Source organism: Colossoma macropomum, unplaced genomic scaffold, assembly GCF_904425465.1.
Source record: "Colossoma macropomum unplaced genomic scaffold, Colossoma_macropomum, whole genome shotgun sequence".
NCBI lineage: Eukaryota > Metazoa > Chordata > Actinopteri > Characiformes > Serrasalmidae > Colossoma > Colossoma macropomum.
Window position 1 is genome coordinate 19,545,636 of NW_023494785.1, and position 25,632 is coordinate 19,571,267.

Here is a 25,632-nt window from a genome sequence, read left to right on the forward strand (position 1 = left end):
GATCGCATGCCTGTCATTAAGATTGATGAATTAAAGAAGATTACAGCGCTGAGGGAGAGACAGAAACGTCATGTATGGTATGCAAGAACACTCTTAAAAATAAAGATGCCAAAAAGAGTTATTTGGAAGAAAAAAAAAACGGTCTTGTTTCCACAAAGAAAGTTTTTTTTTTTTGAGTGATTTCAGTTGTAAAGAATCATCAATTGAAAGGTTCTTTAGGGAAATAGAAGTGTTTTTTTTTCTATGGCATTGCTCCAAAGACGTGGAGGCCCATGCAGCCTGCAGCTGGCAGCTTCTGAGTCAGCAGTAGCACTCAGGAACAGAGAGTGAGATAATCTGCCTGCACATCATGTAAAAACAGCGATTATGGCCTTTTTTCATGTCAGTCAAATGTTTTTTTTCCTGTCAAAGCCATGGTGATATTTCAGCGGTAGTCAGAGGTAAGGCTGTTGATAAAGTTGCTAACTGCCTGTATTAGAACTCTAATTTGAGGTGGTAATGCTAGGTTTGAATGCTGGATTGTTAGCTAGCCTGCTCTCCACCGATTTATTTACATGAATATACAACAGTGTGCTGGCTAGTGAGCTGTACCTCCAGAGCAGAGAGAAATCTGTTAAAACTGCACCAGGAGTTAAGACTGATACAACTAAGTTTAGCACATGCTCAGACACAAAGCAGTTTTTTAGCAGCTTAAAAAACTTCATATAGGAAGTCAAACAGAATCTAAAACATTCTCACCCCCTCATTCACTGATAGGAGTTGAGCGTTTTTTTTTTTGTTTGTTTGTTTTTTTTTTAAAGACAATCTTATTGAAAGCTCATCACTGACATGTTCAAACAGTCTCAGCAGCCTTAGGTTGCCAGATTGGGTAGGACCCCGTGGATTAGCACTTTATGCCACTTGCTATGACAATAATTTTTTATAAGTGATGTTTTGCTAGTACCTTATAGCATTTCAAGTTTCATTAAAGTTTCAAATTATTAAAATGTATTTTTAATAATTTATTCTATTATTAAAATAATACTTACTAATAGTAGTCCTACTACTACTAATAATAATGATAATAATAATAATAATAATAATAATAATAATACCAAATAACAATAAGATTAAAAAATCATTTAATTAAAGTGCAACCCATCTCAAGCTTTACTTTTGCCATTTATTATAGTTCAGTTATTATTATAGTAGTTTCAGTCATAAAATTCACTGTTCCTTCTCTATCAAATGGCTGCAGTTTACACATATAACTATTAACAATAATAAGTACTTAGTAGTACTAACACATATATAATGCTGAAGGTATTTATGAAATAATAATGAAATAATTGTATTTTTTGACTTTTTACAACTTTTTACACTTTAGCTAATTTGTAGGAAGCTGTAAAAATGGCATGTTAGATGAGTTCAGAATTACAACAGAGCAAGCTTATAGCATTTCAATCTACACTGTATATGTTATCATTAAATATGATAGATAACAGTAATTAGTAATTCAAAACCAATCACTGCATCTTTATCCCAAATACGGGCCATACCTGAGCGCAATAATATATTTTAAATCTGTTGGGAACACTGCTCAGAGACACTTCTGAGGGTCTGTCTATCTGTTTAAGAAAAAACTGTGAAAGTGAGAAAGTGGAGAGCTGTGCAAACTCCATTAAGAGCAAACCTTTTCCACCAGTACCACTACACTAACACAATCTGCTCTCAACCTCCCACTTCACAGACATTTACATGTGCACACACCCACAAAAAACACATTTATATACAGTGTAAAAAGGAATGTAAATTAAAGGCTGGACATTATGTAAGTACTCATTATAATGAGTTCTACCCATTATACGGTTGTGGCAGGCTAACGATACTAAATGCTATGTTCACTTAGCAGAATGCTTAGGCACTTCAGGAAAGGATGGGAAACAAACATTACATAGAGGGATGTTAAGGGATATCTAACACATGTCTATGGCACTTTTGAGGTAGCAGCTATTCCCTTGGCACAGTTTGAATCTACAGTGTCAAAGTGGCAAAATGTGCTGGAGCCAGAACGTATCTATATTTAAGATGTGATGCAACCAGTTTTGCTGATGGAAAAATGTGTTTATTATTAAGTTGTTATTTTACAATAAAATGATTTGGATAGTAGGACTGGGCAATATGCCAAAAATCTAACTTGCTCTGACCTCACGGATAATTGTTCCTAATTCTTAGAAAACAAAGATTTAAGAAGAATATTTTAAATGTTTATTTACTTACATCTCTGATGCATTTTTTGTGCTTTTTTTAATCTCTTACCTGATAACAAAAACAGATATACATGTGGGGTTTGCCTTTCTGAACCTTATATTTTATCCAAGTCCTTTCAGACTTATGACAGAAAACATTTTTTTAATAAAAGAATTTTGATGGTAGAATTTCAAAACATAGCATTCACTCCACAGTCCAAACAGTCCAAACAGTAAATATATGTAAACTTACTACATTTAAATTAATTGTTTTTTGTGATATCATAGAAATCAGCACATGTACATACACCTGCTTATGCAACCTACAGCCGTTTAGCTCTGATCATTGCGAATGCATTTTTAAGGACAGACTGCTTTTTGAATGAGGCACTGTAAATAGAGGGCAGTCAGTCAGAACAGAGGTCTTTTACACATATCAGTGTAATTTTAAGGGATAAAGAAAGGTTGGAGACCACACACACAAATGACATAAGCAAACTTCAGGAAAAAAGTCAAATATTATCTTAAAACTATAAACAGTCAAGATGTGACAATGTACAGTGCCAGGACAAAAGCATGTAGTGCCTGAGAGCATGATCACAGAGTTAGGCAAGGTACTTTCATGTACAAAAGGCTCAAGGCTAATTACTACACCAAAGTTGAAACAGTGTTTACTGAGGGTAAATGCGAGTAATGTACAGTATGTGAAAGACTGAGTGAGAGAGTGACAGGGGAGCAGAGTGAGTGTGAACACAAACCTCATCCAGTTCTGAGATGAAGACAGGCTTCTCCTGGAAGCCGATGGGCATGGGCTCGTTGGGTGGGATCTCAACCTGCTCAAACATCTTATTATTCTCTCTCTGGATGCCCTCAGGCAGCAGCATCTGGCAAAAAAACAGAGCAGCAACAGCAGGCTGCATTAGCCAAACCCAGTTACAATTTACCACCTGGCAAAGAGACAGAACCATTACCATCCATTAGCTCCCCACAACCCCGACAAACTCAAACACTCACAACTGGAGCCAAGGCCAGTCACCGGCCTCCAAAATGACCGCTATTGCATATGTCATGCTGTCCTGGGTTGTGCTTTTATGCTTTCCTTTTATATATGTAAACCAGAGCTGATGGGAGCTGTTGGGAGGAGAATTTGCATCTTTAACCAAACAGCTAATGCCTGACAGACATGCGCACATACAGATCACTCACAGAGGCTCTCTGTGTTACTTCTGCTAAAACCCACCTGTTTATCCAATCACAAAAAATGTGCTTATTCAAATCATTGGCGAGAGAATATCCATTAGGAATTAACATACAACTATTATAAAATAAGCTTAGAAAACAAGGTTTAAATGACTTATTGAATGAGAATGCATGAGAAATCAGCCAAGTCGCATGATGTTGAGCAAACATAACAGCGGGACAATTCAGACTATTACTGAGGAAGTTTCAGTTTTTCCAGTTTTTTTTTACATAGTAAACCTAAAATCAAGGTAGCATCAATGGTTGGCTTACACTAATGTCTTACCTTGGCCCCTCCAATGAAGGCGGAAGTCTTGGTAGCCTCAGCATAGGAGTCATAGACATGAGGGTAGCGAGGGCGCTCGTATTCTCTCTGACGGCCTAACACTGGAGAACGACGGGCAGTCAGCAAGGCCTGCTCCCTGAGCGCACAGACACACACACACAAAAACACACACTGAATCAACAGACACCAACTAAACATTGCACGGACACAGATTATTGGTTTTCACTGAGTGCTAGTAGTTTTGAAACTCTAAAACATGGAGAGACCTTGAATCTGCCTCAGACCTGAAAAGTTTTGTCCAAACCAAAATAACACCAGAGAACATTCTATCTGACCCAAGTCTCATAAAACTCTGTCCAAACCCAACAACCACCAACTGGAGTCCAAATAAAACTCCTTATCCCTAACAACATCAGTCAAGTTAGTTTAGCGACCTACATACCTACAGTGCTGTGAAAAAGTACTAGTCTTGTAAATTCCTAATTTTTTACAATTTCTGTATGTAATGTAAGACAAGAGCGCAAGGAAACACAAAACACAGTTTTCAAATGATTATTTAATTTAAAAGTAAAAAAAAATTAACCTTTTGTGCCACGTTTAGCAACAACTGTAATCAAACACTTCCTATAACTGGATGTCAGTCTTTCACATCGTTGTGGAGGAACTCTGGATCGCTGTCTTGCTGCATAACCCAACAACATTTGAGCTTCAGATTATGGACCGATGATCAGACATTCTCCTGCATGATTTTCTGGTAGAAAGCAGAATTCATGGTTCTGTCAATTACGGCAAGTCGCCCAGACACTGAAGCAGCACTGAAGTATACCCACATCATCATACTACCACCACCATGTTTGACTGCTGGTATGATGTTATGATTGCGGAATGCTGTGTTAGTGTCACACCAGATGTAACAAGACGCCTGCCTTCCAAAAGGTTTGGGGGTCATGAACTGTTCTTTGACAAATGCAAGACGAGCCTTTATGTTCCTCTTGGTTAGCAGTGTTTTTCACACGCAACTGTCTCATGGATACCACTTTTGCCCAGTCTCTTTCTAGTGGTGAAATCATAAGCACTAACTTTATCTATGGTGTGCGAAGCCTGCAGTCCTTTCTGGATGAATCATCTCTTGGAAGAATTTTGGCAGGCCAGCCACGTCTGGGAAAACTCACTATTGCACCAAGCTTTGTCCAATTGGAGACAATGGCTCTCACTATGGTTTGCTGGAGTACCAGAGCTTTAAAAATGGCTTTGTGTCTCTTTCCAGACTAACATATATCAATCATTTTCTTTCTCATCCTTTCTAGAATACCTTTTAATTACAACACAGCAAGCTGCTTGATGAGACCTTTTAGCCTGCTACACATCGTTGGAAAGGTTCTATTGAAGTGATGTTTAAATTCAACAGGGCTGGGTGTATTTAGTTTAGTCGATCCCAATTATTAACTAAACTTGGTTAAACTGTTAATTTGGTAAAAAGGGAGGTGGGGACTTTTTCAGACAGGGCTAGTTAGTGTTGGATAACTTTTTTCCTTCAATAAATTCATTTATAAACTGTATTTTGTGTTTACTCAGATTGTCTTTGTCTTATATAACATTTTGTTTGAAAATCTGAAACTACTAAGTGTGACAAAAATGCAAATATAGAAGAAATTAGAAGGGTTTTTTTTTTTAAAAATGCAAATATAGAAGAAATTAGAAGGGTTTTTTTTAAACAGTGTAGCAATGACTGCCATCATCAGATTATTAATGCCAAAAAATACAATTTGAATAGCCTTATAATCAGCTATTCAATAGTTTTTAATGTACTTTAGAGAATTCATTAATCAACTGATGCCTTCGTACAATATATTAAAAATGTTTAGTCTGGATAAATTTCAGATAACCTAAGATAACATTTCGTCTACATGCTGATCAAGAATCTGATTCCAGTATGCCAGATCATTTCAGAATTGTTTATTTTTTTTGTTTGTTATCTCACTCAATTGTTTTATTTCTTTATTTTTATTACTAATCTGCTTAATAGCTTTATTTGACTGTTTTGATTTGTAAATCTTATTTGTCTTAAAGTTTCCTATTTTTTCATTTAAATTATCTACTGTTTTTAAAAACAATTCTTTGCTATACTTTCATTAATGTATATTTACTCTTTTCAATCTATTGTTTTTCTGTATACTGCTCAGCTACACTGTGAAAGAGGCAACCCCAATGCACTCTGAGTTTAAATAAAGGGTGACTGACTGACTGATTTATTAACTGTACTGAAAAAGAATAAAATACAGGAAAAACTACAGTAGGGGGTAAATATCAACAAAAGTATATTAAGGGAGATGGGCCATGGGAAACTGAAAGTAAAAGTTGACCCACGGTTGTCAAGTAATTTTGTCTGAACCAGACTAAACCATAAGTGAATACTAAAGTCTCATCAAGTCCTGAAAAAGCTCCAGCAAAACTACTCCAGCATCCCCACAAAAGCAGCTAAGTGACTGTGGGCTTGATCTCAACACAGCAACACGCGTTGAAGGCGTTTTTGATTACATGGGTGTGACAAAATCGACAGACATTACAAAACAGAGCTGGACGAAAAGAGGGATTAGGGCTGACTTTAAACCTGACAGCCCCTGTGTAACCTGCCACAGTTCCTATACAATGCAGAAAGGGTTCTGAATTGAGCATGTCATTCTTAATACATTGTGTAAATACACATAGGAACAGAACAGATTCCAACCTATTGTATTCCAGTCTACACACACTTCAGGCATCATTGAGGAACTGAAACTGAAACTACTAACCTTCCAGCGACTGGCTTTGCAATAGTGCCAAAACAACTCTTGATCTTATGAATAGCAACTAAGCTGGGAACATTGCTCCTCAGGTTCCTCACTCAACCCATCTGTGAACTAATCTGCAATCAGATCTGCCGGTGGAAAACTCACTCAGTCGGGACTTCATACATTATGCGACAGAATTCAAAGATGCATGGATACACCAAGGCTCAGCTTCCACAGAGCTGAAGCGGCCTTTGTGCTCTGAAGTTCAACTTCCAATCTCTCCAGTTACACTGAGCATTGCTTTGAATAGGGTCACTAGTGTTACTTGATGAGGAGTAAGTGAGCCTCTTTAGGGTCCTCTTTAAGTCATTACACAAAGTCCTTGAAAGAAAGATTTGCCAATTCAGGCAAATGTTATATTAAATGGACATAATTTACAACTTGTGACAGTGAGACGGGGCATGTTTTCAGCAGTTCACAAACAGTTTCTGCAATGTGGAACTAAAAAGCAAAAGGTGAAAAGTTTCAAAACCCACATTGTCAGGAATAGAAGCAGTATGCACTATAAGCATGCAGAAAACACACTCATACACTATTTTTCATAACTGTAACCAGCCATGCCACATAACTTCTGGTTTACAACCGCCATTAGCAGTAACAGTGTTTAAGTCATCCGTGTATATTACTATAAAAAGGTTTTAATAATAGGTCAAAATGATATTGTTCTGGATACAATTATGTACATATTAAAGGACTTGGATCAGATTGAAGAAGTAAATACTAGATTGGGACATCCCTAACAGTATGTTCAAAAGCTACTCAGATAACATAACTGTTTCCTACCTACTGACTGTGCCTACATAAGTCCAAATAAAGACGTAACATTGGTGATAAATGATGCGAAAAAAATAATTGAATTCTGTGCGAAAAAGAGGAGGGGGTCTCCCATATGATGACAAAATCAGTGACTGCTTGTGTATATTCTATGTTGACAGACAGATGCACTGGATGAAAGGAGCGAACAGAGGGTAGAAGTATAAGGTACAGCTCTAACATGTTTTACCTCACTGCTAATCTTTTCTTTTACACTTCAGCAGATTTGGCCAGGCAATATTTTTAATTAAACAGGTCACTGCTCTTTTTTATCTCCTGAAATTAAACTTTCAGCAAGAAAATCTAGAGGGAAAAACTTGACTAAAGGTTGGATTGCAAATTCATCAGAGATTTTTTTCACCTTTTTCAAGGGACGACACTCTGATGAAATATGTAGAAGGGTGCCTGTTTCTGTAGTGGGACCAACAGAGAGAAAAAAGGAAGGTGAGAGAGGGAAAGAGAGAGAGGGAGAGAGAGAGAGAGAGAGAGAAAGAGAAATAGAGAGAGAATGAAAGGGAGAATGAGCGAGAGACAGAGATCAGGCGATTACCTCTGCAGTCTCAGCTCCTTAGGGTCAAAATGGAACGTAGCTTCAGAGGATTCCCCGTCATCACCTCGCTTCTCTCTCTTCCTCTCCCTCTTCTCCTCCCGCCGGTAGAGCCTCATCATCTGCCTCTCCTGCTCTGACTGAATAGTCACCTGACAGCCATATGTGGGCTTAACAGTCTCAGTGTTTTTAAGTATACCATCTGTAAAACAAAGACACCATTTTAAACACAGTAAGAAATGATACAATCACTAATCATTTTCTTAAGCCCCTGTTCTGCAACTGTCCTGAAGTAATCCTTGTCATTGTTATACTACTTGCTTAGAAGACACACTTTTATTACTATGCAATGATACTGTCCACATATTCAAGCTCAGCAGACAAGGTAGCTCCAAACTGAATACAATAGCTCACTTATGAATGCCAGATCCAGTAATTATATAATGTTTGTTTGTGAAACTGAAACTGAAGTGTTAACCACATACTGAATGAAGTGAAAGACTGAACTTAACCCCTTCATTTCCCAGCCTTATTACATCTTAATGCTTATTATTCAGTAACTACAAGGAAAACAAAGCAAACTGGCTGAGTTATTCTTAAATTATAGGTGTAAGCAGCAGAAGCCTGGGCCTGCTGGTGGCTCCTGGCCATCTGAATGACTGACTTATTTTATTAGACCTTTTCATATTTAAGGAGTTAACACTACAAATGTGTTCGTGAGCCATTTCTTGGATGAAATATAACAGGAGCCTTTGAATCTCACAATCTGGTCTTGACAGAACCACCTACCAGGTGAGAAGTTTGAGAGTGATGCACCCCTTCAATTGGCACAATACTTTTATAAAATTATAAATAAAATTCCCTGAGATGCCTTGCTCTGGGAGAGACATTACAAACACATTACAAAAGAAATACAGTTACTCAAAACGCCACTACCAAATACAACCACTTGAAGCAATTTGTAATACGAGACTGATAAAATACAGCAGAGAAGAAAGGAAAGGAAAGTACTGTAGAATATGAGCAACCATATATCAATTAGCATACGAGAATGTGACCTAAAATAAGGCTATGCTGCTGGCCTTGGTTGCTGCATTGAGAGCTCAGGATAAAGGTTAAATTATCCATTACACCATGTACTGTCTGAAGCACAACAGCTCAATAAAAAGCCCAGCCTCTCTTGAAGGCAGATGAGATGTGATGATTGCACTGGGGCCTTGGCTGATTGTCTGAATGATCTCCTCTTTATCTTCTGTAAAGGCTCGAGCTTGGAGCAGCCCCACTTTCCTCTCATCTTCCTTCACTATCACTGACAAGTAAAGTAGAAGTCTTATGACAAATAGAAAAAAAAAAAAGATTCATGGAAAAAACACCTTGCAGAGACAGTGCCGCATCTTACTGTTCTACAAATGTAAATATCTGCCTTTTGGATTTTTAAAAGAATACAATTTGAGTGTTGAGAACAAATGCACAGTGAAGTAACACCAAGGTGAAGTGCAAGGTCTCTAGTGGATCACACTTGACTAGTAATAAACTCTGCAACAGCAAAGTTAAAAATCTGATTACAATTTCATCCAAACATTAATTTGATGAAAATGGCCAATATTACACATCTACAAACCATAGACTTATATGCATTTAGTTAAGTGTCTTTCATAACAGGTGTGAAAATGATTTGTGCTCTTTCCAAGACATTATTCTGTGTGAACTTGCCTCCTCCCGTTAATTAACAAGAATTTATTTGAATCGTTCTATGATTCATGCTCGTAAGTTTCTTAGTTGATTCATTTACAGCTCTTGTCTCTGATGTAAAAAAGTTCCAGCCTGGGACAGGACACAAAGTAGCACCTATTGCACTTTCAAAACAGTTCACATCAAGTTTATTTATACAGTCTACTAAATTATGCGACAAGCAAAACACATGAATTTCAAACAAGCTCTACCGTTACTTTGCAAAACATTAATTGTAAAGCATAAAAAATGGCAAACTGCAGGAAACCACTTGATCCACATCACCTTCACAACTGGAGGCAACTGTGAGCGAAGGCAGACTGTCAGATCGGCTAGCTTCCCCAAGGTGTCACCCTGTTGTGCACCCAGCGAAGGAAACAGAGCGTGCCGCTCACCAGCAGCTCCAGTTACACAGACGGAGGCAACTCAGCTTTCCAGACGCATTATTACCGATCTGGCTGATCTAACCAGACACATTCTAGTCATTACAACAATGTTAATTATGCAAAGGGCTTGTTTTAATCGACATCATTAGCTCGTAGCTGGACACTAAGACATCTTTGTCCCATCTGCTTAAAATCACAATGCCTTCAAAGCCTTGAAAGACAACAGTTACTAGATGTTTATGCAGCCAGAGGCCACTGGGGTAAACAAACACAAAAACAGCAACAGAATATGATTGAATATTAATGTTAGAAACAACAGGGACATGCACTTTTTCCCTCCTAAACAAATATATTTCAGGAAAGAATGTAACCAACACTATCAGACTATAATAGGATTGGCGAGAGTGTGAAATTACCCAGGTTTGCAGGTGCAAAGCCCACTTATTTTCTATTAAATTAGCAAAACTGTCAGTGATACGCTGACACTGCTCAAATGGAGGGCCTGGGAGGTATAATCCCTAATCTCATTGACTCTCCGGGAAAAGCAGGTGAAGCAGTTTGCTCACCCAGACAAGAAGAAGGAAGTAAAGCAGCACAGCAATGAAGTGCAACAGAAGTAGCAGAGTTATGGAATACACTGTACTGCCGATACAGACAGTATATAGCTCTGAACTAGGGATGGGCATTTGAACCATTTTTTTTTTTCGATTTGAACATGAATGTTTTTAGTTATGAACACTGCAACAAAAAATATTTTATACTGTTTGTGAATGAAAAAGATCACAGAAGTTAGCATAACCTGCTCAGTACCTGATTGAGTTAGTGATGACTGTGATTTTAATATACTTTCAGTTGATCTACACAATAACACAAATTTCATAGAACAAATTGATCATATTCCTCATACATGAAAATTCATAAGCAGTGAAAAAGATGATCAACTTAGAAACTAAAACTTCTGTAGAGGGTCAGACTGCACAATTCCTAGAAGAAAATTTTCATGACTTTGAAAGATATTATACAATTTATTTCATTGTTTTTCTGTCACAAACTATCACTGCCATAATGGAATACCCAATTATATCAGTATATGTGAATGTCCATCTATAATCTGAACACATTATATTGATTCTGAGAGAATATTCTCGTGAGCATGAGGTTTTCAAGCATACAAGGGTACCTCTACATCAAGAACGAATTGTTTGACTTCTCAAGAAGATTACCCATTATACTGAACTGATCAATACTACACCACTAAAGTTGCTAAAGGTATTTCTAATGAGGAGGTCTGATGCATCGCTTTTCAGAGCAGTAGGAATGTTCTGTTTCAAAGAGACATATCGAAATGGAAAGGGACAGATAATAGACACCAATTTCAATAGAATCCAAAAGGCTTAATTACAAAGTGTATATTAAAAAAACAAAAACCAAAAAAATCTCTCTTGAAAGGCTGAATTAAATAAAATCAATCAAGGCAATCACAAAATGATGCTAGCTAATTAATTTTGTACAAAACAAAAGGGAAGAGTTCCAAAAAGGCAGTACATTCCAGTAAGTCTGTTCTCTACTGCCACAGGCTAACAGGTATTAATTAAGAATTAACTGAGGGTTAGATCATAATTCATCATGTAACCTCAACATTTGCCATCATATCAACAGACCCAAGAGAAAATTAGATGAGCTAATTAATAATTAAAGATAATACTGCCCAACTAATACCAGACAAATACTGTATTGTATAAGTACTACAGTACGAGAGATACTACATTGAAACCTGACCCCTCTTTTTAAAACATTATCTGGAAAAACTCAAGCTTAACTTGCACCACAGCATGAAACAACTTTGTAGAATGCAAATATATACCGATCAGGCATAACATTATGACCAACTCCTTCTTTCTACGCTCACTGTCCATTTTATCAGCTTCACATACTATATATGTGCACTTTGTAGTTCTGACTGTAGTCCATCTGTTTCTGTGCATACTTTGTTAGCCTCCTTTTACCCTGTTCTTCAGTAGTCAGGACCCCCATGGACCCTCACAGAGCAGGTACCATATGGGTGGTGGATCATTCTCAGCACTGCAGTAAGACTAATGTGGTGGTGGTATGTTAGTGTGTGTTGTGCACTGATGTGTCTGATCCACTCATACCAGCACAACACACACTAACACACCAGTGTTACTGCAGTGCTGAGAATGATCCACCACCCAAATAGTACCTGCTCTGTGAGGGTCCATGGGGGTCCTGACCACTGAAGAACAGGGTAAAAGGGGGCTAACAAAGTATGCAGAGAAACAGATGGACTACAGTCTGTAATTGTAGAACTACAAAGTGCACCTATATAGTAAGTGGAGCTGATAAATGAGCTTAGAAACAAGGAGGTGGTCATAATGTTATGCCTGATCGGTGTATAGTAGAGTTATTTATCCATAGCTCCAAGAAAAAGTGCATTTTTACATGCTGCTACCAGTCTGGCTGTAAACAGCTGTTTGCTCTAATTGACTCAAAGCTATTGGTTTATTACTGGCAGCATCACTCCAGCCGCATTACTCAGGGCTCCAAAATAACTACAGCATACACTCTGTTCTTATTCTGAAAGATGTCTAATTGATGTGATAGTAATGAATCAAACAAAATCCTTATGAAACTGGTTCTAAAAGCATGCCTTCCGTGGCCGTATGCTCTTGCTGTAAACAGTGATGGTGCATACAGTTCTAGAATACAGCCAATTTTATATTTTTAAAACAAACATATCTGACAAATTATATTCTGTATAGACACTTATTTTTGTCCAAAAGTGGTAAATTAATCACTGTACAAATGGCTTACGGAAAATTAATATGTAAATGCTCATTTCTTTACTTCTACATAAAAGTATGCTACTCCATATCTTTGGAACAACCCTCTCAGAATCTGTTGCTTTCTGACATATGACACCATCAATTCAACATGTTATGTCCCTATCTGGTTTAGGCTACATCTATAGGCAGTTATTTAAAAGCTAGCTGATTTTCAACAATATCTCCAGACTGAGAATCTTATTCTGAGCAATGCAGTTCGAGGCTTGTCCACCCTCTCGCTCACAGCGATTGCCCATCAAAACTCAAAAGGTTCTTTTGAATTTTTCATACAGTCTGTGACACCCTCTCTACCTCCCTGCGATTTCCATCTCAAAGGCAACTCTTCTCTTTTCTTTGGCGCTGCATTTGGGACACGGTCACGTCTGTATCCCCACAGCCCCCTGCTGACACCAGCGTTGTATGGAGCTGCACCTCTATCTCTACTCTTTGATGTGCCTCTTTTGCCCACAACTTTGGCTTCATGGTGCAGGCACATGTGCTGCCCATTAGACTGTGTGTGTCTGAGGCTATTTTTTGCATCACTGTGTTTCTGTTACTGCATCTTCAAACCCCTGTGGAGCAATTACCCCTGTGGAGCAATTACCAGCAGAAAAAAGGAAAGGAAAAGAAAAGAAAGCAATACAAATGGGTAGCTTTTAGATTCTGTATTTTCTCTTTGCATTTGCAATTATAAAAGGGCAACTGACACTTGAAAACATCTGTAAAAACATTTCAATGGCGTCCGAGCACCTTTTGCCAATAGGAGGTGCTACTGCAAATCCATAACAAATTTTGCACAAGGTTGGTTTGTACAGTTACTCACCAGATTTCTTACACTTCAAGAGTAGTTTCTGAACTGGCTCTTGATAGCAGTGCGTTGCATGTTGTAGAAGTGCTGCATGCAAAATTCTACAGGCTAAAGAAATAAAACTTGTACTAAAAATCTTGTGGATCTGAGGAGCATGCTTTTAAAACACACTGATTATAAATTGATATGTATGGCAAGTTTGATATTACATGGATAATGTGCTCATGGGAGAAAAGCCACAACCATAAGATCTGACTAGAATGTGGAAGGCATATTTTTGTTGATTATCAATACTGCTAAAACAGCTAACAGTAAACAAAGACATTTACAAGAAAAGATATGGCTTTTCATATCTAGGAATGAACGAGAAAGAAAAACAAAGAAATAGGATAAAATGAAATTCAGTTCTTTTAAAATTTAATTTTTTAATTTAAGATAATTTTAAAACCTCTACTGCTCAGTTAATTTCCTGACACTTTGAATGTTTTTTCTCTGCATTTTTGCCTCCAGACAAAACAAAAACATCATTCTAGGACACTGAAAACTGAGCTTTTAGAAAATATTCTCTAGGGCGCAGATTAAACTTGTTTTTCGTGTTTTGTGTAGACTTATCTTTTTGGAAACATCATGTGCGTGATAGTGCTGTTTTGCTTTGCTGAGCTTCAGGACTCTCATGCATAATGGCTGACTTCTGTGTGGTCATTGATATCAGGCTGATTACGGTGTTGGCGACCATACATAAACAATTTAATATAGCGTTCTGCACAATTTACACTGATTAAAATAGCATCTTCAAGAGTAATGCAAAAAGTCTGTTGATATGCCCCTGAAATGTTCTTTTGTTGTTGTTTTTTTTTTTTTGGAGTTTATGTTTAAAGGAGCACTGTGCAAAAGTAGAAATAATGCCTGTATTTTTAAATTTTTTAAACAAAATAATGCATAATGTTAAATACTGAATGACAATTATTGACAAACTAATAACTGCACTTTTTCCTTTCCTGATTGATCAATTAATCAAAACCATAATGGTAATGTTCTTGTGGAAACAATTTGTGGTTGCAGCCATAATAATTAATATAAGGCCATTGAACTGCACACTTAAAATTTTGTTTTTATTTTATTTTTCTGCCACACATGCATAAGATTGTTCTCTATAGTATTCAATACTTGGACCACACAATAAGAGCTTGCACATATGTAATCAGCTCTTGACAATCCCACACAATAAAATCACACCTCACTTCATGGGATGCAAAGAGTGGGCAATTTAATCAGCAGCTTTTAGCCCTTCTTCTGACCTCTACCCATGGTTGTCTAGGTAACTCTAATCTCAACAGCAGTCTGGCAAGTGAACTTTTTGACTAGCCAGAAGCCCATTGCCTCTTCTTGACAGTGTATGTCTGGTGACCTACAATTAGAGCATATAAAGCATAAAAAGCACACAAAGTAATATAAAAGAAAAACAGGATAATTTGCTACCTTCAAATCTGAGAGATACGAGAAAGATAAAGAAAGAAAGAAAGAAAGAAAGAAAGAAAGAAAGAGGTTATGTTAACTTCTTTACTTCCACTCTCCACCACTGCAAGGTTAAATCAACAAAACATGAAAAATAAAATATAATAATAATAATTTGTAGCTATGAGATTAAATAAATTTTAGATGTACCCAGAGAATGATGATTTGACATGTACATGATTCTAAAAATGACTGAGAAACCTGTAGAAATACACTAAAATACATTACAATACAGAGAATGCCTGATATTTGAAACGTGGCAATACAATCTTGAAGTGGGTAACTTTATAAATAATTATTGTGAGTAATTAGAGTACAAAATTTACAGAATATAACAACTCAAAGATTTAATAACATTTACTGTTTAGTTTATAAGATTAAATCTACACTGTATAGGTTATTATTGTACCTAATATAACAATAATAATAATTGATTCCAAACTTTTCAACTGTAGTGTATTTCTATATAATATATAAAAATTAACATTCTCCCTGATCAGTACATTTGCCTATGTCTGGATATATTTAGAGTTAATAAGGCTTATGCAGTCCAGTAGAACCAACAGATGCAAACCAACAAATCATCGTTGTCGGAACAAGAACTCATATCTGCAATATAGTGACTTTTTAGAAGAAGTTAGAAAAATTTATCTACAACAATAATAATAATCATCCTCATCCGGAAGTAGAGAACCAGATAAGCTTAATAATTGAGGCAATTAACCATTTTTACAATTCAGTTTATGAAATAGCATTGCTTCTCACTCAATCAAATGCCATGGTAAAGTATCATTACTTTCCTCAATAAAATATTTCAGAACAATGTTCAGTTTACATTAACACAATCAACTACGCATTATCAATATTTAGGATGCACATTACAGACAAATCCAGCAATCTATTCCTATTATCTCTGATGAATGTCTAACAGCACTGCCACATCGCGTGAAACTATTGCAATATTTTTATTATTTTATGTGTGCGCACAGGTGAGTGTGCGCGTTTTGTATTTTCCATTTCTCATATTTGTTTTGAATAAAAATGTGTTTTACCATTAACAGAATGCATTTTCCAATTTCATTGTTTTGACAGCACACTGAACAGTGCTTAAACAATGCCCACTCGAATAACTATGTCTGTTCACGCCATCAGAGACCTCAGGCACTTCAGCAGTGGCCTCACGTATCTAGAGCTTCGTTTCCAATTTAAGTTTATATTCTGAGCTCACACAGATGCCATGCCTGAAGTTATTACTTAAATACAATACTTAAATGCATTATAGCCCTTACATTTTGCCTCAAACACTCAAAGACTACAAATCAAAGCACTTTGTCCTTGTGTGCTCAATATATTCTCAGCACTTAAGGTATCAATACTGCATTAAAAAGACAGTATTCTCTTGCATGCCAACCAAAGGCTGGTCGGGTCAGTAGGGCAAAAACCAAACATGTAGAAAGTAATCTCTATTATCACCTAGCTCATAATTAATTCACTGAAAATTCTGAAATGGACCTTAAGATTTTTGTGATGTGGAGAGCACAGACAAAACATGAAAAACAGATTTCTGATGTAAATATTTACATTATACAACAGAATTTGGAGATTTGGGGGTGATTATTACAACAATTTGTGTAATTTGTCCTCATACTGGTAATGTTGTTCTTTGAAAAAGTTAGGGATGTTCTGATCAGGTCCACTGAATCGGGATCAGGGCCAATCCAGGCACATAATGGATCAGGTATTGGCTTTATTAAGCTTGATCAAGTTTCAATCTTTTGGTTCCTTTTTTTCTTTACAAAATACACTCCTGCAATGTTTTGACTGGGAATTCACCAGTAATATTAAATCAAGAATATATAGTGTCTAAGAATCTGAGCATTTATTGTACATTTAATTTTCCTTGAAGCAGTATGTTCAGTAATTTTCCCTGTCATGTTCCTAAACTTGCATTAGACATTTCAAATTTAAACATGTTCAAAGCAGATGCTGTTTACTTCTTCTCACTTCAATATCAACAAAATATGTAAATTGGCCAGGGTGCCAAAAATATACACAGGGTGAAAAGTGTCAGATTTTACTGGTGGAACCTCATCAGTATAGAGGTGGGTTATCGGCTAGTTACTTAGCTAATTAGTTGGTTATTTGTTTGTTTGTTTGTTGGAAATCAAAAGTGTGTCCTAAACAGCCTGTTTCTGGGTCATTTTTACATTGAGAAATCCCATAAAAATGACCTTTCCATTACTACATTTCATAATCAACCAATACATGCTTTAATAGTGCATTTTCTGTATTAAAAAAATAACAGGACTCTTTGCGTAAAGCTCGAATGTTTTTTCCAAGAAATTTCACGTTACTACCTTATTTTGTGGGTCTCTGACCCTTTTTGTTAAAGCTCAAAGGACAAAAACACACAAATTCTGCATGTTGCTAACAACAGTATACATATTTTATGAACAATTATACCAACAGCATCATACAAATACAAATCTTAAAAGTTAATGGCACTTTCACCAAAATTACTGTGAACTATCGACATAACAGTAAACTACCAAAATACTAAATTACCTCTTTCATGATGTGATCTATTGTCAAAAACGCCCAGTGTCACTTTTACCTTAGAGAAGTTTAGATTTAGATACCTAGCTAGCTCACAATGAATGGTTGAGAGCAGACTAGTTAGCTTAGTATCATTCATGATCTTACATTTGAGTCGCATTAACTAACAAGCTAAGTTATCGTAGCCATCATGGCTCACTTATGGAAATTTTCAGCCATGGACCAAATTTTCGGCCATTTCAGCCAAATCGTCAAGTAATATTAATGACATCAAACAGACCAGATATCCAAAAGCGAACAACCCCTTACACTACCAATTGCAAAGTTTCTTGGTTGCTTTCTGCTATCACTGTATGTGGTGAGTTTTGCTTTGAAAAGATTTACTTTGGTGATAAATTGGCTGTGGCGGTAGCAGGAAGTAACAATGGTTTTGACAAAAAAGCCATCAATAGAAATCGCCATTTAAAAGATGTAATTGAATGAGACCACTACAGCAGTGGAGTCTCAGCAACAGCATGCCAGCAGTTTCAGGAAGGTGTTAAAAAAACAAAAAAAAAGGGTGTTAATAATTTATTACATCAATAATGTGTTAACTTTGAACAACTAATATATGTAAAACACCATTAATATATGTAACATATTTTTACACACACACACGGACACACACACACTATATACACAGCTACACAGCATAATATAAGAACAGAATCGTGCTGTTGTGGCACGCACAGCGTATAATATCCTTTTTGTTGTTATTATTAACAACATAGTTGAATCATTACCTCTGCATGAGATGCCAGCCACAACATTAGGTATTGGTGATAAGCACTCTAAGCTTGAACAGCTTTATGTTGTTGTTATGGAGCAACAGCACTTTGCTTTGACACAACTCACCTGGTGGATAGCTGAGCTTGTTGTCAGGTGGGCCAGACAGGAGAGAGTCCACAATGTCTGACCTTCTCTGAAGAAGTACAGAGATCATTTCAAATCCCTCAGGGCCAAGAAATTCAAACAGCTGTGTGTACAAAAGAGAGAGAAGTGATAGACTCATCAAAACCAGACCAAAAATGTGAGATAAATTAATAAATTCCAACTGCAGCCGGAACATAAAACTTTCTGAATGCCAAATGTGAGCACCTGGCAATTATCATCCCCCACAGCCCTAAGTCTGGAGCAGAATCTCATCTGCTGCTCAGCCTGCTGAACACAGCCACCTGGCACTTAGCACCACAAAAAAACACCAAGCAAAGCTTTTAAAGCCAGCACACAACCCATGTTCAAAACGTTGAAAACTTAATGAGCATTCTGAAGAAAAAAAAAAAACAACAAACTGGCCACTAAAATACTATGCCATGCTGTGGCCTACATGCATAAATCTACTCAAATGTTTATCAAAATAAATAAATAACTACAATGCAGCCTGTGGTGACAATTACTGTCGCTTGGCTCTGTACACTGGGCTTGAAATGAAAAATTGACTGAAGTTTAAGTGCAGAATGTCAGCTTTATATTTAGGGTATTTACCTCTACATTGGACAAACAACAGAGAAATCAGTTTTTTCATATGTCCTTTCATTTCAGAAAGCCATAAGTAATTAGAAATGCTGGTTCAGTTTTGCCACAGTCAGCTGCGTGCAAGTCACATAACATCATCTCTATAGTTGATTCTAGATGTGGGATTTGCATCTAGAGCCAGATGCTTTTGTCTTTCAATATAAGGAACAATGCAATTTTTCGTACGTCTTTGGCGCTCAGAATGAAAGAGGCTCATAAGAATAAGAATAAATCAGAGACATAGCCAAACATTATTTGCATCGTCTATACTACACAGGTAAAAGTATCCAGACACCCCTTGTAATTTATGAATTCAGCTATTTTAAGGTGCACAGGTGTTCAACTACACAGACACACAGCTTGTATAATCCCTTTTTAAAGGCATTGCCAATAGAATTAGTCACTGTGGAACAGCCGCATATGAGCCTAAGGTCACCATGCCCAATGCCAAGCATCAACTAGAGGGTCAGGAAGTTCCCCAGCACCGGGCTGTGAAACAGCGAAACTGCATTCTCTGCAGTGACAGGGCACCATCCAATACCTCTGGGATGAGCTGGAGTGGCGTTTGTGATCCAGAACTAACAATCCAACATCAAAACCTGACCTCTCTAATGCTCTTGTGGCTGAATTCAAACAAATCCTCTCAGCAACGTTCCAACATTTAACACAAAGACTTCTCAGAATAGTAGAGACTGTTACTACAGCAAACAGGGGAAAAACTCTCTTAACACCATTGACTTCAGAAAAAAAACTCTAGAAAAGCAGACTACAAATGATTGGACATTTAATGCATTTAGCAAATTATTAAGAAGGAAAAATACACTGGTGATAGTTCTAATCCATAAGAAATAGGATACAGGCTCAAAGACCATCAACAGATCAGTAACAAGTTTCACCTGTCAGGACTATAACCGAAACATACTATATAACATGCATCAGGCCTAAAAAGTGACATATTCCTTACTAGTCAAGTCAACCTGTTAGCATGTATTTCACTTACTGAAGAAAATGAGAACAAAAAAATACAATCAATGAAATTCCAGAGCTGGAGTACAGAGCCAAGTAAATAAAAAACGACTGTTCAATTACTCACAGACTGAACTATGAGTAAAAATAAACAAATGTGGCTCTGGTAAGTTTGGAAAAAATAATGACTATGATAGGGCAAGGCATACAACAAAGTTTTATGAACTGATGCAACATAAACGTAATGAAGTATCAAAAGAGAGAATGTGTGTCTCTAATTTGTGCTTATTCCCCAATTATTAAACTTTCCAGCTGCAACAGAGTAACAGTTACACATCCTAAACTTTTATTTAGAATGGTCACATTAAACAAATTGTTCTTTTAAAAAGTCATTAAAAATATAACCATAGTAATCATCAACCATGCTAAGAGCTAATCACTTTTCCCAATTCTGCCAAATCACTGAGTATCATGTTGCCCTCATTTTAATGGGAGCAGCATACTTGCTCATACTTGAGACATTTTGGGCTAAATGTAAGTGGGAACGTAGATTTATTAGGGTGGAAACAAAGTTAGAGTGAAATTTTTTAAACTAATCCAACACTTTGTGAAAGCAGAGTTCAAAATAGGGGGAGATTGAACACATCATCATTGTCCAACAGACAACAAGCCTATCGTTAGCCGAACAAAGTCCCCCAAAAAATAAAGTTTAATTCCAGAATTCTGTACCCATTTGTACAAATTTGGATAAAACGATTTTTAAAACAAATAATAAACAAATAAAATAATTAAAACAAATAATATATATATATATATATATATATATATATATATATATATACTATACTGCCCACCCAGAGAACATTTTTCAGTTCTTTTATTTTGTACCTCTTCTTTTAGGTACCCTCCTAAGTTTTCTTTGTTCTTTACAAGCTCATAAATTCTGTCCATCATGTCTTGGCAGACTCTAACCCTTGTAAGAAGGTACTCTGTAGGGATTTACAAAGGGAGGCTTTCCCTTAGAAAGTCATTGTGGACAAGACAACCCTTTACTTTTTGGAGCTTGAGTGTCTGTAAAGAGTCAGGTAGTCTTTAGACGCAGAAAGGCTTTTAAAAACAAGTATTCCTCAATTACAAGCTCAATTTATGGCATCAGGACAAATTAATTTTCTTATGCATGCATGCACAAATTACAATATATCTTTGCACATGCATTGCATAGCAGAACAAGCCACTATTTTAGGAAAAATATACTTTTTTTAACAAATCTAATATATGAATAACAATTCAGTCCACCGAATTCTTTTTAACACAATAAAAGTGACATAACCTGCTAGGAAATTCTCTGTTATTATTGCTAATTGCTGTCAAGTCGGTTTCAAGTCCTGGCCACCGTATGGACAGTTTTTAAACTCCAGAATATCCTGTCTTCTGTTTGGGCCTTCAGGCTTCCTAACAGTTTGTTCATGGTTTCTCCGATTGTGTCTATCCATCTTGATACTGACCATACTCTTCCTCTTTTACCTTCAGCTGTTCCAAGCTCAATTGTCTTTTTTCCAATAAATCAGTTCTTTTTATAAAATGGCAAAATTAAGATTCAGCTTCAGTCTGTGTTTCCAGTGAGAGAGGAGATTCAAAGTGGTCAACAACTGATTTGTTTGGTTTCTCCGCCATCCAAATTACTCTCATTTGTGAAAACCAAAGTTCAAAGGCATCAGTATGTTTCCTGTCCTGCTCTTTTATTGTCCAGTTTTCAAATCCATAAAGAATAACAGAAAAGAAACACACGATTACATTTGAAGATCTTTTCCAGCTCCTTCACCCTTGTTCTTCCAAATGTCAATCTGTGTCATATTTTTTGAGTGCTTGATCCTCTTTCGTTAATAACTGATCCAAGTAGGCAAAAACTGCCCACCGCTTCTGCATTTTCATCCCCAATGGTATAGTTAGTGGTCTTTTGTCGTTATCATAACTTTTGTCCTGACTTTCCGCTGTGTCATGTCATATGCATACCCGAAGGTTGTTGATGTTTCTTCCACCATTCTTTCATTCTTGAATCTTCAATCATCTCTACTGTAATCTAAAGTACTTTAAGCTACCAGGGAATTAAGCTACCATCTTCTCAAAGTGCTCTCTTACTTTTCTTTGGCTTCAAAGATACTGTATGTACTTTTGTACCACATGACATTTTTAAAATACAAACCTGAAACATTAAAAAGATGGGATGTACTCTTCTTTTTCCCCTTCACTACCACTGTCGAGTTTAATGATAGTTAGTGGAAATGCTTTCAACCTTGCTGATGACTTTGGAGTAACTTGCAGGGAGAAGTATGGAAGGCCTAGAAGACAAAGGGCATCCTATATCTAAAGATGTCAGTGTGAGAGTTCCATTCCAAATGTCAACTACGTGAGGAACATTAAAACGTGATGTAGCTCAGGTTCAACACTTTATACTTAAACCTTAGGGGATTTCGGGGGGGGGCAAAAGACAACAAGGTTGACTCATCATGGATGATTAGGAAGAACAAAGAAATCAAAGGAGGGAGAGTATGAAATCACTTCAACCAGGAAAAACACTAAAATGAAAGGAGCACCTTGAGAGGTGCAGGTAAATTTTATTGAATTAGAAACATGCGAGCAGTCCTTCATTCAAATTAGCTGATAACGTAGTGTAGATTGTTCAATTTCCTTACTATGCTAACTTCACATTTAATTGACCTTAACTCTCTCCGACTGTGACAACGCAACGGGTCTCCTGCTCAATGACCAATCAATCTGTCTGCCCAATGCCGTTACAGCCAGTGATGTACTCAAGTCCTGAACACTGCAGCCCACTACAGTTCATAATAGTAGCCAGAATCTCTTGCCTGAATACAATCATCAGTATTTGCAACATGAGGACTGTTTGCCTTAGGAGAAAGTTTCTCTTAGTGAGTCTGTATGAAGCAGTGAAATTCACATATATCATACATCCTATTAAAAATGGTAACAACAACATATCTGCCATATGTCCTATTTGCAAGAGAAAGATATGCACCTGTCTCACATGAAGCCAGTGGTGTAAGTCAATATTATGAATTTCATGAAGCCAGTTAGTTCATTTAAAACTAGCTAGTGTTACCTTAGTGTAATCTTGTCTGCATTATTGAATAAACCAATCTAACCAACTCATTAACTCTTGTAGTTAGTCTAAGCAGTATTATGCATAACATTACATCAGTGTCACCTGTGAGAGTTTTCCTGTGACAAAAGACTCCACTGAAAGCCAAAAAGGCCTCCCTCTGTGACCTTGTAGCACAAAGTTCAGTTCAGCCTGAACAGCATTTTACAGGCTACTTACTTGACATATTCTAAAAATCTTTAAAACAATAGTGTTTACAATTCATGATTAACCATATTTTTAAGTATGTTCATGTCTGCAGTTCAAAATATTTACAGCAATGTCACATTTTAGTTTTCTTTTGAGTTTGTTTTAGTTAATTTTCATTTGCCATTTCTATTTATTTTAACAAGTTATTTGTCCTTTTTTTCATGAAAAGCAGTAGTGAGGGTGATACGCAGGCCAGGTTGAGATCATTTATAACCGACCTACAGAGTGTGAAGCAGAGGACTGAGGAGCTTCTGGAGCTCAGGCCTGCCTGAATGTGAGGAGGACCAACTTAGAAACGGATCAGCAGGTACCCCGTTCTGCTTGTGCAGCCTGTCCCCCTGGCCATAGTGTCAGCACAGTACTCAGATAAGTATCGCTATACTCACATAATTGAAATTATTCATCAAACCTGTCATGCCTCCATGTTATACTAACCTCTTGCAGCAAGTTTTGCAGTGAGCGTTTGTTTTATCATATGATCATTTTTGTTCCTTTGCTCCTTTAGTTGCAATGGCCACATGGAAAGTGGTGCAGTCTGTTGTGCTCTGAAGAGACGTGGATGCCTCGTATAAATTTGTGATGTATTTAACTAAACCAGCAATAATGTATTTATTGTATCCTTCTATCCTTTTGCCCTAGTGGTCATTCATGGGCACTTGCCATAGTAAAAAACTGCATTTAAACACAATAAAATCACTTTTATTAATGTTGACATGCCTGCTCACCTATAATCACAAAAATCCAGTTCACTTTCAGTTTTGCAAATCAAATATATTACTACCAAATAAATATTTTCCATCAACATTACTGAAAAAAAATGTATTGCATACACAGTAAAATGTAACAAGTGCATTTTTTTTTGTTTATTTTACCACTGCAAATCTAGCAGCCTGGGCAATATCTAAAAATAATCAGCACAATATTTTAATAGCTAAAAAAATCATGATCTTGGATAACTGTTACAATTTACAGTGTATGCAATGATGGATCTATAAGATACGAGCTGAAAAAGGCTAGGATAGTAATGTCAGCTGAGGTAACTTACCTTTAGCATCTGTCTCTTTACGTAAAACACTGGCTGTCTTTCTCTGTGTAAATGTTAAGCCACATGTAATCTACTGTAGTAATGGCAAAATGTAGAGGCATGCTGTGATGCGCTGAAGAATTAAACAGTGCCGGGGTTGTGCTGAACACAGATTCCCCTTCATGGGCATACGCTTCACACAGACATATGTACGCTACAGATTACAGTCGTGATTCTGGTTGTTTCTATGTGTAAATAACAGTTAATCTTGAATTTACCTCCATAGTAAGCACAAAAAGGACCTAAAGCCAAACAAAGAGTCTCATAGTGATTGTTTAATATAACAAACTAAAGATGTTGGTGTTGTCGCAGCATTCAGGGGGATTGAATGCCTTTCAATCGAAACAATAAGTATAATGAGAACATTTTAAACGCATACCTCCATTAAAAACAATGGTTTTGAATTTTTTGGCACTGCATGACACGGTGCATCTGGTGTGCAGTGGCCATTACAGAAGGCAGTTTTGCATGCCAAAGATGTAAAGTTATGTACGTGTAAAATATAGGATATCGGCATCAGCATTATTTGGTATTCTAACAATGATAGCATTTTGTGCTCAGGTTCACCAGTTCAGCCTACAGCCAGCAACACTTTCAGTTGGTAAATACCAGCCCCCAGGTAGCTTCTGAACAGAATGGCAAAGATGCCCAAAGCCAGTTCAGTTTTCAGAAACAGGTGACACTTGTTTTATACTAATTCTTAACGAAGAAATGAAAAAGACAATATTTAGCCATTGGATATGCAGCTATTTGTTTATTCTATTTAAAATGACTGAGCTGCTTTATAGTCAAACCAATGCTTCCCAAAATTCTTAGTGGTTTTGTTGGGTCTATTAATGAAATCTTATTAATTCTTAATTTTCATCAAATCTATT

The 25,632-nt window shown here is 36.7% G+C and overlaps 1 protein-coding gene across 2 annotated transcripts in view; it reads right to left on the reverse strand.

Annotated features, from left to right (window-relative positions):
- ascc3 (activating signal cointegrator 1 complex subunit 3) overlaps positions 1 to 25,632 on the reverse strand; it is a 134,228-nt gene that overhangs the window by 99,557 nt on the left and 9,039 nt on the right. For both annotated transcript variants that reach the window (XM_036586347.1, XM_036586338.1), the window contains 4 exons: positions 18,678 to 18,798; positions 7,948 to 8,146; positions 3,754 to 3,889; positions 2,987 to 3,112 (listed from right to left, as the gene is read on the reverse strand). In XM_036586347.1, coding sequence (XP_036442240.1) covers positions 2,987 to 3,112; positions 3,754 to 3,889; positions 7,948 to 8,146; positions 18,678 to 18,798 — 582 coding nt within the window. The remainder of the gene's footprint in view (positions 1 to 2,986; positions 3,113 to 3,753; positions 3,890 to 7,947; positions 8,147 to 18,677; positions 18,799 to 25,632) is intronic.